At 42.3% G+C, this 14,342-nt stretch overlaps 1 protein-coding gene across 5 annotated transcripts in view; it reads right to left on the bottom strand.

The window, feature by feature from the left end:
- Nucleotides 1-14,342, bottom strand: part of LOC132884404 (synaptotagmin-2-like) — a 138,282-nt gene that overhangs the window by 23,041 nt on the left and 100,899 nt on the right. For all 5 annotated transcript variants that reach the window (XM_060918247.1, XM_060918245.1, XM_060918248.1 and 2 more), the window contains exons 4-5: nt 13,487-13,618; nt 6,876-7,043 (exon numbers count right to left, since the gene is read on the bottom strand). In XM_060918247.1, coding sequence (XP_060774230.1) covers nt 6,876-7,043; nt 13,487-13,618 — 300 coding nt within the window. The remainder of the gene's footprint in view (nt 1-6,875; nt 7,044-13,486; nt 13,619-14,342) is intronic.

The following is a 14,342-nucleotide window of genomic DNA, read 5'->3' as shown; positions in this document are numbered from 1 at the left end:
ATTTGAATTGAACAGTGGATTCTAAACAGATACAAATACAAGGGCATATGGTTAACATATGGTTGTCGGGACTAGGGTCCTGTGGAACACAATAAAGTTACCGGAGCAGAACGTTCTTACTTTCATATAGGTGTACATGAGCTTGTGGGAGAAACAAAGACCATGTTCATTAACATGCAATTGCATTTACAGCGCTTATTTGCTCATCATTAGTAAAAGTTTGGTCCTGTGTGGAAAAAAAAAAAATCACAGGCATGTACAAATAATACTCATCTCATCTCATTATCTCTAGCCGCTTTATCCTTCTACAGGGTCGCAGGCAAGCTGGAGCCTATCCCAGCTGACTATGGGCGAAAGGCAGGGTACACCCTGGACAAGTCGCCAGGTCATCACAGGGCTGACACATAGACACAGACAACCATTCACACTCACACCTACGGTCAATTTAGAGTCACCAGTTAACCTAACCTGCATGTCTTTGGACTGTGGGGGAAACCGGAGCACCCGGAGGAAACCCACGCGGACAACATGCAAACTCCGCACAGAAAGGCCCTCGCCAGCCCTGGGGCTCGAACCCGGACCTTCTTGCTGTGAGGCGACAGCGCTAACCACTACACCACCGTGCCGCCTACAAATGATACTATTTAATAATAATATTAAAAGTGATATTCTAATTAACAATTATTTGCTGAAGGCGAAGTGAATTTGGGATATGAACTGAGCCTGAGGTGGATAAATGTTTTAGTGTAAATACACGGGTGATTATTTTTAAAAAATCTTATTAAAAATAAATGATTATTTCAAACATGCAAATGTAACGTGCGCAGACTTGTGTCATTTATCTATGTCGAGTCACATAAAATACTTTTGTTTTGAAATAGATAAAACAAATCACAATTCCAACTTACCTTGGAAGTTTTAGATCAAACTTCGTAACATCTTTAGTGCTTTTAGGAACAGCATTTTCTTTCATAATTTGTAATTTTTCCTCACTTACGGTGACGAAATGTTTGGCCGCCATTTTACCGAGTGACTCAAGGTGATTATTTTGAAATGGTCTGAATTTCTCGACCAATTAGCAAGTGTGATTTCCTATAATTACCTCACCCGGGACAGAGTCTACCAGGGGGCGAGGTACTGTTTTCGGTCGGGTTTGTTTGTTTGTTTCTTTGTTAATGATATTACGGGGAAACGGCTGGACCAATCTTCATTAAACTTTCAGGATAGATGGGCATTGGTCTCAAATAGAACCTCTAAAATTTTGGGGGACATCAGGTCAAGGTCAAAGTTTTTGTGGCTACTGGTTCATAGAGAGGCGGTAGAATCAGAACCATGTTTATTGGCCAAGTATGTTCACACACAAGGTCAAAATCAAGGTCAAAATCGTATTTTCACAATATCTTCCTTCATATTCATCATACATGCTACCAGATGAGGTTTGTTTTGCCTGGCAACACTTGTTACCTCTGTATTTCTACCAGTGTTGTAATCGAGTCACTAAACCTCGAGTCCGAGTCCAGTCTTGAGTCCCCAGTGTTGAAGTCCGAGTCAAGTCCAAGTCATTAAAAAGAATTTCAAGTCGAGTCCACTATTGATCCGATTCGAGTCCGAGACTCCAACTGCACCGTTTGACGGTGGCTGTTTTGGCGCTATTAACATTAGTTTGTTCCTGAACATGACGTACGACCAGGTGAATGTGCATTCTCTTTGTCAGCGAGAGCGAAGTATTCTGTCAGAGATGGTTGGGAGACGGATGTAAGTGCAGAAGGTGCGTTTATTAATACAAGTGAAGACATAAACAATCCAGAACGGCAGGCAAAATCATAAAACAGTGAAACAAGCAATAGGTCAAGCGAGGCACAAACAGGCTATCGTAGATGAGGCAGAATGAAAGACGAGAAACAGGAAATCAAACAAGGAAGGAAATAAGGCTCAGTAATGTGTCAGCAATGCAACTCAATACTTCGCAAAGTAAATGTGTTTTCACAGTTTTTATATTGGCGTGCTGATTGCGCCTTAATCCTGTGCAGGTGTGAGTCATTTACGGCGTGCACGAGAGAGTCCACTTGGCATGCGTGCTGTCCAGAGAGCACCCGAGAGTCGATCTGATGCACGAGCCAAGGCGCGCAGGTGTGACACTCTTGTACGAAATTAGTGCAAAATTAATGTAGATATAAATATCTTATGCCAAATTATTATAGTGTGTTACAAAAAATAAAGAAAAAATCTGAGTCCTCGTCTCCAATTTATGAGTCTGAATGCAGTTGCTTTCAGTATCTGGTGTGACCCCCTTGTGCAGCAATAACTGCAACTAAACATTTCCGGTGACTGTTGATCAGTCCTGTACACCGGCTTGGAGGAATTTTAGCCCATTCCTCCGTACGGAACAGCTTCAACTCTGGGATGTTGGTGGGTTTCCTCACATGAACTGCTCGCTTCAGGTCCTTCCACAACATTTCCATTGGATTAAGGTCAGGACTTTGACTTGGCCATTCCAAAACATTAACTTTATTCTTCTTTAACCATTCTTTGGTAGAACGACTTGTGTGCTTAGAGTTGTTGTCTTGCTCCATGACCCATCTCCTGACATTTTCCTTTAGAATTCGCTGGTATAATTCAGAATTCATTGTTCCATCAATAATGGCAAGCCATCCTGGCCCAGATACAGCAAAACAGGCCCAAACCATGATACTACCACCACCATGTTTCACAGATGGGATAAGGTTCTTATGCTGGAATGCAGTGTTTTCCTTTCTCCAAACATAGCGCTTCTCATTTAAACCAAAAAGTTCAAGTTCAAGTCAACTTTATTGTCATTAATCCCATATGTGCAGGACATACGAGGAATTGAAATTGCATTTCCCTCTTATCCGTGGTGCAAACAGTAATAAACATCTCATCTCATCTCATCATCTCTAGCCGCTTTATCCTGTTCTACAGGGTCGCAGGCAAGCTGGAGCCTATCCCAGCTGACTACGGGCGAAAGGCGGGGTACACCCTGGACAAGTCACCAGGTCATCACAGGGCTGACACATAGACACAGACAACCATTCACACTCACATTCACACCTATGGTCAATTTAGAGTCACCAGTTAACCTAACCTGCATGTCTTTGGACTGTGGGGGAAACCGGCGCACCTGGAGGAAACCCACGCAGACACGGGGAGAACATGCAAACTCCGCACAGAAAGGCCCTCGTCGGCCACAGGGCTTGAACCCAGACCTTCTTGCTGTGAGACGACAGCGCAGTAATAAACATGAAATATAAAATATAGGTACACGATATAAACTTAGGGCGGCACGGTGGTGTAGTGGTTAGCGCTGTCGCCTCACAGCAAGAAGGTCCTGGGTTCGAACCCCGGGTCCGGCGAGGGCCTTTCTGTGTGGAGTTTGCATGTTCTCCCCGTGTCCGCGTGGGTTTCCTCCGGGTGCTCCGGTTTCCCCCACAGTCCAAAGACATGCAGGTTAGGTTAACTGGTGACTCTAAATTGACCGTAGGTGTGAATGTGAGTGTGAATGGTTGTCTGTGTCTATGTGTCAGCCCTGTGATGACCTGGCGACTTGTCCAGGGTGTGCCCCGCCTTTCGCCCGTAGTCAGCTGGGATGGGCTCCAGCTTGCCTGCGACCCTGTAGAAGGATAAAGCGGCTAGAGATAATGAGATGAGATGAGATATAAACTTAAAAAAAAAAGGGGGTGGGGTGGGTTTATTTACACACACAAGCTAAAGCTATCTAAGAAAAGACAGTGGCAATCCAGAAAGTATAAATATGGTAAATGTGGCAGTGTGAACAGAATTAACAGTATAAATTTAAATGTGACCAATGACAATATAAACAGAATGAACAATGTAAACGGGAACAGCAGTCTGACAGTATATTCTAGTTTGGTCTCATCCGTCCACAAAATGTTTTTCCAATAGCCTTCTGGCTTGTCCACGTGGTCTTTAGCAAACTGTAGACGAGCAGCAATGTTCTTTTTGGAGAGCAGTGGCTTTCTCCTTGTAACCCTGCCATGCACACCATGGTTGTTCAGTGTTCTCCTGATGGTGGACTCATGAACATTAACATTAGCCAATGTGAGCGAGGCCTTCAGTTGCTTAGAAGTTACCCTGGGGTCCTTTGTGACCTCGCCGACTATTACACGCCTTGCTCTTGGAGTGATCCTTGTTGGTCGACCAATCCTGGGGAGGGTAACAATGGACTTGAATTTCCTCCATTTGTACACAATCTGTCTGACTGTGGATTGCTGGAGTCCAAACTCTTTAGAGATGGTTTTGTAACCTTTTCCAGCCTGATGAGCATCAACAACGCTTTTTCTGAGGTCGTCAGAAATCTCCTTTGTTCATGCCATGATACACTTCCACAAACATGTGTTGTGAAGATCAGACTTTGATAGATCCCTGTTCTTTAAATAAAACAGGGTGCCCACTCACACCTGATTGTCATCCCATTGATTAAAAACACCTGACTCTAATTTCACCTTCAAATTAACTGCTAATTCTCGAGGTTCACATACTTTTGCCACTCACAGATATGTAATATTGGATCATTTTCCTCAATAAATAAATGACCAATTATAATATTTTTGTCTCATTTGTTTAACTGGGTTCTCTTTATCTACTTTTAGGACTTGTGTGAAAATCTGATAATGTTTTAGGTCATATTTATGCAGAAATATAGAAAATTCTAAACAGTTCACAAACTTTCATGCACCACTGTAGGTGGGGCAATTTTTTTTGTCATTTCTGGATGAGATACAGTGCCTTGCAAAAGTATTCATACCCCTTGAACTTTTTCACATTTTTCCACCTTACAACCACAAACTTTTTATTGAGATTTTATGTGATAGACCAACACAGAGTAGCACATAATTGTGAAGTGAAACGAAAATGATACATGGTCTTCAAAATTTTAAACAAATAAAAATCTGAAAAATGTGATGTGCATTAGTATTCAGCCCCCCTGCGTCAATACTTTGTACAGCCACCTTTTGCTGCAATTACAGCTGCAAGTCTTTTGTGGTATGTCTCTACCAGCTTTGCACATCTAGACACTGAAATTTTTGCCCATTCTTCTTTGCAAAATAGCTCAAGCTCAGCCAGATTGGATGGAGAGCGTCTGTGAACAGCAATTTTCAAGTCTTGCCACAGATGGTCAATGGGATTTAGGTCTGGACTTTGACTGGGCCATTCTAACACATGAATATTCTTTGATCTAAACCATTCCATTGGAGCTCTGGCTGTATATTTAGGGTCATTGTCTTGCTGGAAGGTGAATCTCCTTCCCAGTCTCAAGTCTTTTGCAGCCTCCAACAGGTTTTCTTCCAGGATTGCCCTGTATTTAGCTCCATCCATCTTCCCATCAACTCTGACCAGCTTCCCTGTCCCCGCTGAAGAAAAGCATCCCCATAGCATGATGCTGCCACCACCATGTTTCACAGTGGGGATGGTGTGTGCAGGGTGATGAGCAGTGTTAGTTTTCTGCCACACATAGTGCTTTGCATTTAGGCCAAAAAGTTCAACTTTGGTCTCATCTAACCAAAGCACCTTCTTCCACGTTTGCTGTGTCCCCTACATGGCTTCTTATGCCTGTCTTTCAACAATGGCTTTCTTCTTGCCACTCTTCCAAAAAGGCCAGATTTGTGGAGTGTACGACTTCTAGTTGTCCTGTGCACAGATTCTCCCACCTGAGCTGTGGATTTCTGCAGCTCCTCCAGAGTGATCATGGGCCTCTTGGCTGCTTCTCTGACCAGTGCTCTCCTTGCTCACTCTGTCAGTTTAGGTGGACAGCCATGTCTTGGTAGGTTTGCAGTTGTGCCATACTTTTTCCATTTTTGAATGATGGATTGAACAGTGCTTCCTGAGATGTTCAGAGCTTGGGATATTTTTTTATAACCTAACCCTGCTTTAAACTTCTCCAGAACTTTATCCCTGACTTGTCTGGTGAGTTCTTTGGTCTTCATGATGTTCTTTAGTGTTCTCTAACAAACCACTGAGGCCTTCACAGAACAAGTGTATTTATGCTGAGAGTAAATTACACACAGTAGGACTCTATTAACTAATTAGATGACTTCTGAAGGCAATTGATTGCACTGGATTGTATTTAGAGGTATCAGAGTACAGGGGGGTGAATACTAATGCACACCACATTTTTCAGATTTTTATTTGTTTAAAATTTTGAAGACCATTTATCATTTTCGTTTCACTTCACAATTATGTGCTACTCTGTGTTGGTCTATCACATAAAATCTCAATAAAAAACTTTTAAGTTCGTGGTTGTAAGGTGGAAAAATGTGAAAAAGTTCAAGGGGCATGAATACTTTTGCAAGGTACTGTATGTGCAAAAAAGAAACATTATTCCATTTCAGGAAATATTGTAGTTTTCAGAACAATACATGTCTATAGAATCTGTCGAAATTTTTACTACGGGAAGGATTTCCCAGGCTGCCACACATACAGTATATCTGCAGAATGTTCATAGGAGGGTGCTTTGGGAAATTCACATCTAATTTAAGCACTCCACACTATACATAGTAAGTCTATAGGCTTCTGTTCTCCTCTATTGTAGGACATTCAGGAGCATGGGAAGCTCTCCAGGTGCTAAATTCACTGCTTTAGCACCATTCAATAATAGCTATAAAGTCATGCAAATCTACTCTTAGTCTGCCCAAATCTTATATTTTATGATACGTATTTAGTAATTACACGTCATGAAGGTGAAATTGGGACATGTCGACGTGCAATGGCGTTTTTTCATGACTTAACGTCTATATGTTATGATTCTAGAAAAAAAATTAAAAATTCCTTGAGCAGCAAGCCAATGCAGAATTTACGTTGATTTTCACTGTTAGGAAAAAAGTTTCAGAAGAACATACCTTGAAAACAAAAGTCTCGTTGAAGACAGGATTCAGTGTCTTTTTGTGCACCTTGGTGTCAAACTTTTTCTTTTTGTCAGGGAGGAGAAAGACTTTAACGTAAGGGTCTGAAGTTCCTCCAGAGTCCATGGAAATCAGGTCAGCGCACTGCAAGATCCCCACTGTCAGCTGGAAAATGAATCAGTTAGAGAGAAAGAGAGAGCAAGACTGTGAGACAGAGTTGAAAGGACAGTCCCAGATCCGTTTGCTATACTTTCACAACACATAAAATTGATCATCAATATATATTCACTTTATTAGGAACACCTGTACATTTGCTCATTCATCTAGTTGTCTAATCAGCCAATCATGTGGCAGCAGTGTAATGGATAAAATAATGCAGATATGCACAAAGAGTTTCAGTTCATGTTCATATCAAACATCAGATCTCAATTAATTTGACCATGGCATGGTTGTTGGTTTCAGACAGGCAGGTGTAAGTATTTCAGAAACTGCTGATCTGGGGCGTCGTGGCTCAGGTGGATAAGGCGCCATACCATAAATCCAGGGACCCGGGTTAGATTCCGGCCCGAGGTCATTTCCCAGTCTCTCCCCTGCTCATTTCCTGTCTCTACACTGTCCTATCCAATAAAGGTGCAAAACCCCAGGAGATCAGCAGTTTCTGAAATATTCAAACCAGTCCATCTGGCTTAAACCAACACCTATGTCACAGAAATCACAAATTTTCCCGTTCTGATGTTTGAAGTGAACATGAACTGAAGCTCTTGATTTGCATTTGCATGATTTTATGCATTGTGCTGCTGTTGATGGATTGGCTGATTAAATCCATCCATCCATTATCTCTAGCCGCTTATCCTGTGCAGGGTCACGGGCAAGGTGGAGCCTATCTCAGCTGACTATGGGCGAGAGGCAGAATACACCCTGGACAAGTCACCGCGTCATCATAGACACAAACAACCATTCACACTCACATTCACACCTACGGTCAATTTAGAGCCACCGATTAACCTAACCTGCATGTCTTTGGGGGAAACCGGCGCACCCGGAGGAAACCCACGCAGACACGGGGAGAACATGCAAACTCCACACAGAAAGATCCCATTGGCCGCTGGGCTCGAACCCAGAACCCAGAACCTTCTTGCTGTGAGGCGACAGTGCTAACCACTACACCACCGTGCCGCCCGGATTGGCTGATTAGATAACTGCGTGAAACAGCACTTGTAAGTGACCAGTAAGTGCACATAAAAGTTGCAAAAAAACAACAACAATAAAACTCCATCCAGTGTAGAGAAGCTCTGTGGGCGAAAGCACCTTGTTGAGGAGAGAGGTCAGAGAAGAATGGCCAAGCTCACTAGGAGGCTAAAGTACTCACATCATCACTCTTTACAACCATAGATAGCAGAAAATCATTGTCAAATCAAGACCACATCAGGATCTACTTCTGTCAGCAAAGAACAAGAATCAGATTCTATAGTGGGCACAGGAACTTGAAACTGGACAGCTGAAAATTGGAAAAAACTGTGAGGTTTGGTGATTTTTTTTTTTCCTTTTCTGATATTAATCCCTGTTCTGATATACTCCCACAGTCCAAACACATGCCAATTAGATCACCTGCTTACTCTAAATTGCCCATAGATGTGAATGTGAGTGTGAATGTTTATCTCTGTGTAACCCTGCAATAGATTGATGACTTGCCCAGGTTGTACCCCACCTCTCACCTAGAGCCAGCTGGGATTGGCTCCAGCTTACACTGCAACCCTGACATATGAATCAGTATAGAAAATGGATGGATGGATGATATTTGATTTGAACTTTGACCTGTTTGTGCATGACCTTATGCCACACTCATAACCCGCTGTAAGTGTTTTGGACACACACGGGTCGCAGGGTTTGATAGCTTGCAGCTGTGCTGCAGGGTCGTGGTGAACCCGGGGGAAAGTTTGGGGGAGGAGTACGGGCAAAGTACTTGTCAAGTACAAGTTGCATGCCTAACTTCCTTGAGGCGTGGGAAGAATTGCACCGTTCGCCCATGGAAAGCGTATATGTGGCTCAGGTGGATAAGGCGCCATACCATAAATCCAGGGACCTGGGTTTGAACCCGGCCCGAGGTCATTTCCTGATCTCTCCCCATTTCCTGTCTCTACACTGTCCTATCCAATAAAAAGCCCCCAAAAATATCTTTAAAATATATATCTGATGCATGTGAGTGTGTATGACTTGCATTTTACCAGTTTCCTGCGCTACAAGTTCGGGCCGCACTTGTGAAGCATGTGTGACGCACGTGATTAGCACATGACAATCATTCATGACTTGCATGTGATGCAAGCCAGGAGTGGGTATAAAACCAGTGTGTCTGCAGCATTCTGCATCTGTCTTTCACGGCGGCATAGTGGTTAGCACGGTCGCCTCGCAGCAAGAAGGTTCCGGGTTCAAGCCCAGCTGCTGGCGAGGGCCTTTCTGTGTGGAGTTTGCATGTTCTCCCCATGTCTGTGTGGGTTTCCTCCACAGTCCAAAGACATACAGTTAGGTTAATGTGGGGTGGCCTTGGGCTGAAGTGCCCTTGAGTGAGGTAGTGAACCCCTGACTGCTCGCCGGGCGTTCTAGTGTGGCTGCCCACTGCTCTGTGTGTGTGTGTTCACTGCTTGACAAATAAAGGCTTTCAGCTGAAGAACTTTTGGCTGAAGAACAATATCACTTCGTGCTGCTCCTCAGCTTCTATCATCTGCCTATAAGGGTCCAACTCCCTCAGTCGTTGCGGCGGTATGGCGACAGCCATCTTCTTCCCTTCTACAATGCTACACGCTACATGATCGATTCCTTGGTTTCTCCCCAATATATATATATATATATATATATACACACCCAGAGTCCTGCCCCTCATGTCACGTGTGCTGCATTCACGCCACACACAGGGGTAGAAAGTGAGATGTACTTCTGTCTTGCGCGCCGCACAAATAGCAAGTGTAGAGTACTTGTGTAGTACTTCCGAGGCACGTCACTCGTACAATGACCGTGCGTCACTCGTGCATCTTACTGTCATTGCAAAGCCCCTACTAGCCGCGCTGCTGACTTGGTTCAGGCGTACAAAAGGAGTACAGGTCCCGTACGTAGTGTATGCGTTCTTGATTTGTCGCAAGACCCGTAGCATTTGCATGTGCAGGACCAAAATTCTCCATGGCCAGTCTGTGACCTTCTACGGCGCTGAACACACGCAAGTGTCGCGCAAGTCTTAAGCACGGTTTTGCCAAATTTTTTACCGTAGCTCGCCCGTAGCAGCCCGTACGGCAGGTTGTGAGTGAGGCTTTATGCATTGTGCTGTTGCCAAGTGACTGGCTTGACTGGATAATTACATGAATGAGCAGGTGTTCCTCTGAAACTCGCCAGTATGTGCAGTACCAGTGAAAAGTTTGGACACAGCTTCTAATTCAATGTTTTTTCTTTAATTTTATGAATTAAAAGTCACTTCATGTCTTAAAGTAATGATGGATGTCGTTTCTCTTTACTTAGTTGAGCGCTTCTTGACATAATATGGATTACTACAGTTGTGGAAAAGGGTTATTTACGGTATTTTTATTATTCACTATTTACTGTTTGATCTCAAACACATTAAGAAGGCAAGAAATTGCACTAATTAACTTTTGACGAGGCACCTGTTAATTGAAAAGCATTCCAGATGACTACCTCATGAATCAGGCATATCAGATGCTCGCTGGTCGTGCTGTGAAAATTCTGCATGCAGACGCTCATCTAAGTTTCCAGAGCTGTCATTGCTTAACTCTTGAATATTGTCTATCGTAAATGCTATCATTAACAAAACTTATAATTTCTGCTTTCCAAAGAAATGTATCTCGTCTGTTCAGTACTTTGGGAGTAACAGCAGATTGAAGTTGTTACAACAGAGTTCACTCTCTGCTCGCGTGACATCGGGAAACTGCCGGTGATTTTTGAGTCACGGGAAAGCGGTCAGGCTCTCTCTCTCTCTCTTCTGATCGGTTTCCAACTGGATTACTCATGAATATCAATCAGATAACTTTTATAGGAAGTTCTCTAGCTCTCAGTTTTTGATGAAGTATTCGGCAAAATTTTCCGTCAGCTAGTTTTGATGTTATGATTCACGGGAGGCTTTGAAGTGAGTTTTCATAGCTTTACCTACTTATTTTTTTCAAATCAAACTGATTCATGTAAATAAATATTTTAGAATTTAAATGTAGTTGCTTTGATGAAAAATACTGAGATCTTAGTGGTTAGAATGAGATTTTAAAAAACGGAAGTCAGAAACGTGAGTGCCAATTTCAGTTCAATTAATTGGAATTGTTTACTGGATGTGGATCACACAGTTTTTTCAAGGTTAGTCTTGAAAGCTGTGAATGTTATCATTTATATTCTTTAATGTAAACACTAGTAGGCCCTACTTTTGAGAAATATGAAGGCCTACAGAGCACAAAAAGGGTATTAGAAATATTATTTTATTACTTTTTTACTGAGTGTACCGATTTAACATATTTACCTGATTAGCATAATTAATACTAATGAAATACTAATTTGCATAATTAGTTTTTACTAAGTTTTCAAACTTTGTATTCAGTATACAACCATCTATGGGCCTGCCAATTTCCATGTAAATATCTTGAAAAATAAAAAAGTTATTAAGAAAAAACATTTGATCTTATTTGCTAATGAGGCCCATTTTGGACCATGTGATCCTCATACGGAATATTATGGCAGTTTTCTAAAAATTAAGCCATTTCTTCAATCTTTGATTTATAATATTTCAAGAATGGATAAGCATATTTCAATTTTGTAAAAAGTACATTGTTCAGTATTCAATTCTGAATTCAGTGAGAGCAGTTTCAAGCAATTCGGGTTGAACATGAATTTTCACCTGATATGCATTCAGATAGTGTGCAAAGCGTCATCAAGGTAAACGGTGGCTACTTTGAAGGATCTAAAATATGAAATATATATATATATATATATATATATATATATATATATATATATATATATATATATATATATATTTTAAACACTTTTTTGTTTACCACATAATTCCATCTATGTTCTATATATTATTTCATAGTTTTGATGTCTTCAGTATTGTTCTACAGTGTAGAAAAGAGTCCAAATACAGACGAGAGTGCTCTGAGAGCACAATACCCCCCGCTGGCAACTAGGCCATAACTCTGGTAAAATGCGACTGAATTGAACAAAATTGCAATATGCGTATTACCGACATTTTACAAAGAATCCTGTCAAGTTTTGTGAAATTCATCCACAAATTGTGAGAGGAGTTGATTTCAGAAGGTGAGTACCCTTCCCGGGATGGACGGACAGATGGACGGACGGACGTTGCTACGACATAATCCCCCTTTCGGCCAGAGGGAGATAATAAAAATTGTGAGGGAAGTTGATTTCAGAAAGCAAGCACACCTTGATGAAATTGCCAAAGTACAAGTTTGTTAATAATCAAGGGTATCAAAGTCCCTTCCCATGCCATATGGCGCATAGGGCGGTGCTGATCTCCGTTTCTGTAGCCCTCGGCCTCTCGCATCGCTAGGGTTACAGTAGGGGGCTAGTCCTCTGGTAACTGTGAGAGTTTGACTCCCCACTTGCATCTGTATTACAGCGTGCCTTGCCAGACGGCAGTAGGTACCATTTTTATGATGGTCTTTGGTATGACCTGACCGCGAGTAGAACTTGCGATCTCCCGATCGAGAGGCGGACACGCTAACCACTAGGCCAACTTGCAGTACAATCAAGGGCATAACTCTGGTAAAATCTGCCCAAATTAAATAAAATTTCAATATGCGTATAACTGTCATGTAACAATGCCTTTTGCCACGTTTGGTGAAATTCCTCCACAAATTGTGAGAGGAGTTGATTTCAGAAGGAAAACACACTCTCATGAAATTGCCAAATTATAATTTTGTTAATAACCAAGGGCTGTAACTCTGGTAAAATGTGACCGAATTTAACGAAATTACAATATGCGTAGTACCGACATATAACAATGCCTCTTGTCAAGTTTCGTGAAATTCCTCCACAAATTGTGAGAGGAGTTGAATTCAGGAGCTGAGCACCCTTCCCAGGATGCATGGATGGAAATCTCATCTCATCTCATCTCATCTCATTATCTCTAGCCGCTTTATCCTTCTACAGGGTCGCAGGCAAGCTGGAGCCTATCCCAGCTGACTACGGGCGAAAGGCGGGGTACACCCTGGACAAGTCGCCAGGTCATCACAGGGCTGACACAGACATTCACACTCACATTCACACCTACGGTCAATTTAGAGTCACCAGTTAACCTAACCTGCATGTCTTTGGACTGTGGGGGAAACCCACGCGGACACGGGGAGAACATGCAAACTCCGCACAGAAAGGCCCTCGCCGGCCACGGGGCTCGAACCCGGACCTTCTTGCTGTGAGGCAACAGCGCTAATCACTACACCACCGTGCCGCCCCCTCATCGGTGATGTATAACTATATAAAATTGTTATAGATGTGCGTTATACAGTACAAAAATTCAATGTGTGATAAGACTTAAAGAAAAAGCCAAATAAGAGATACTTAAAAGTGAAAACATTAGTGAAGAAAGAGAGAAGCAAATGCACCTTGTTGTCCTGAAAGTCGTAATCCAAAGAATACTGTAGCTTGCCCAGTTTCTCCTGTTCCTTTTCCTCTTCTTCTTTCTCTTCCTCAGTCAAACCTGTTTCTCCATCTTCATCATCGTCGTCCTGGTGTTTCTGGAGGAGGAAGTGTACAGACATGGTGTCAGAGGAAGATTTTGGATGGAGATGTTTATGCTTCCTGTCTGCAGCATGCCACAAGCTCAAGGTTCCTGTTAGCCTCTTAGTGCAGTAGGGTGTAAGTGTGCTCCTACCGGCCTCTATACACCTAACCATACACCTGTCACAGCAGCCTCGTACCAATGCAGTCATTCAGGGCTGGGTGTTGCAAATGACTTCAGCTCACAATTTCTTTTGGTGACACGTTTTTCATGGACGTTCAGTAGAAATCGCACAGACGTTTCACACTTCAGTGTTTAAGGAATCCAAATTCCAGCTCACCATGCACAGCACTGAGCTTTTATGTATTATAAGCACAGTTGATGTATTAAGATTTTATTTGTATCACTGACACTTTGAAACATGTATTTCATCCATGTAATCATGTCCATCGGTCGGCCAATGCAGTTTTATTCTTCTACACCATTTATAAACTCGCCGAATCCTACGGCCAATGCTGAAAGATGTTTTTTGTTGCTGTTGTTCATATTCATGTTCATTATTCATCAACATCATTACGTTTTCAAGACCGAATTAAAGGTAATAGGTCCAGAAAGTGCTGTTCAAAATTGCTGTGTATAATTTAGTCCTGCCTGGCCCATTTTCTCATGAGCATGATCTAATTCACTGATATGCAGTAATACTCACGGGAAAAACCAGTGAGCAAAAATGCTTTTTAGTG

The sequence above is a fragment of the Neoarius graeffei genome, chromosome 4 (genome assembly GCF_027579695.1).
Source record: "Neoarius graeffei isolate fNeoGra1 chromosome 4, fNeoGra1.pri, whole genome shotgun sequence".
Taxonomy (NCBI): Eukaryota; Metazoa; Chordata; class Actinopteri; order Siluriformes; family Ariidae; genus Neoarius; species Neoarius graeffei.
The sequence above is the reverse complement of the archived record's forward strand: the minus strand, read 5'-3'. Positions and strand labels throughout refer to the sequence as shown.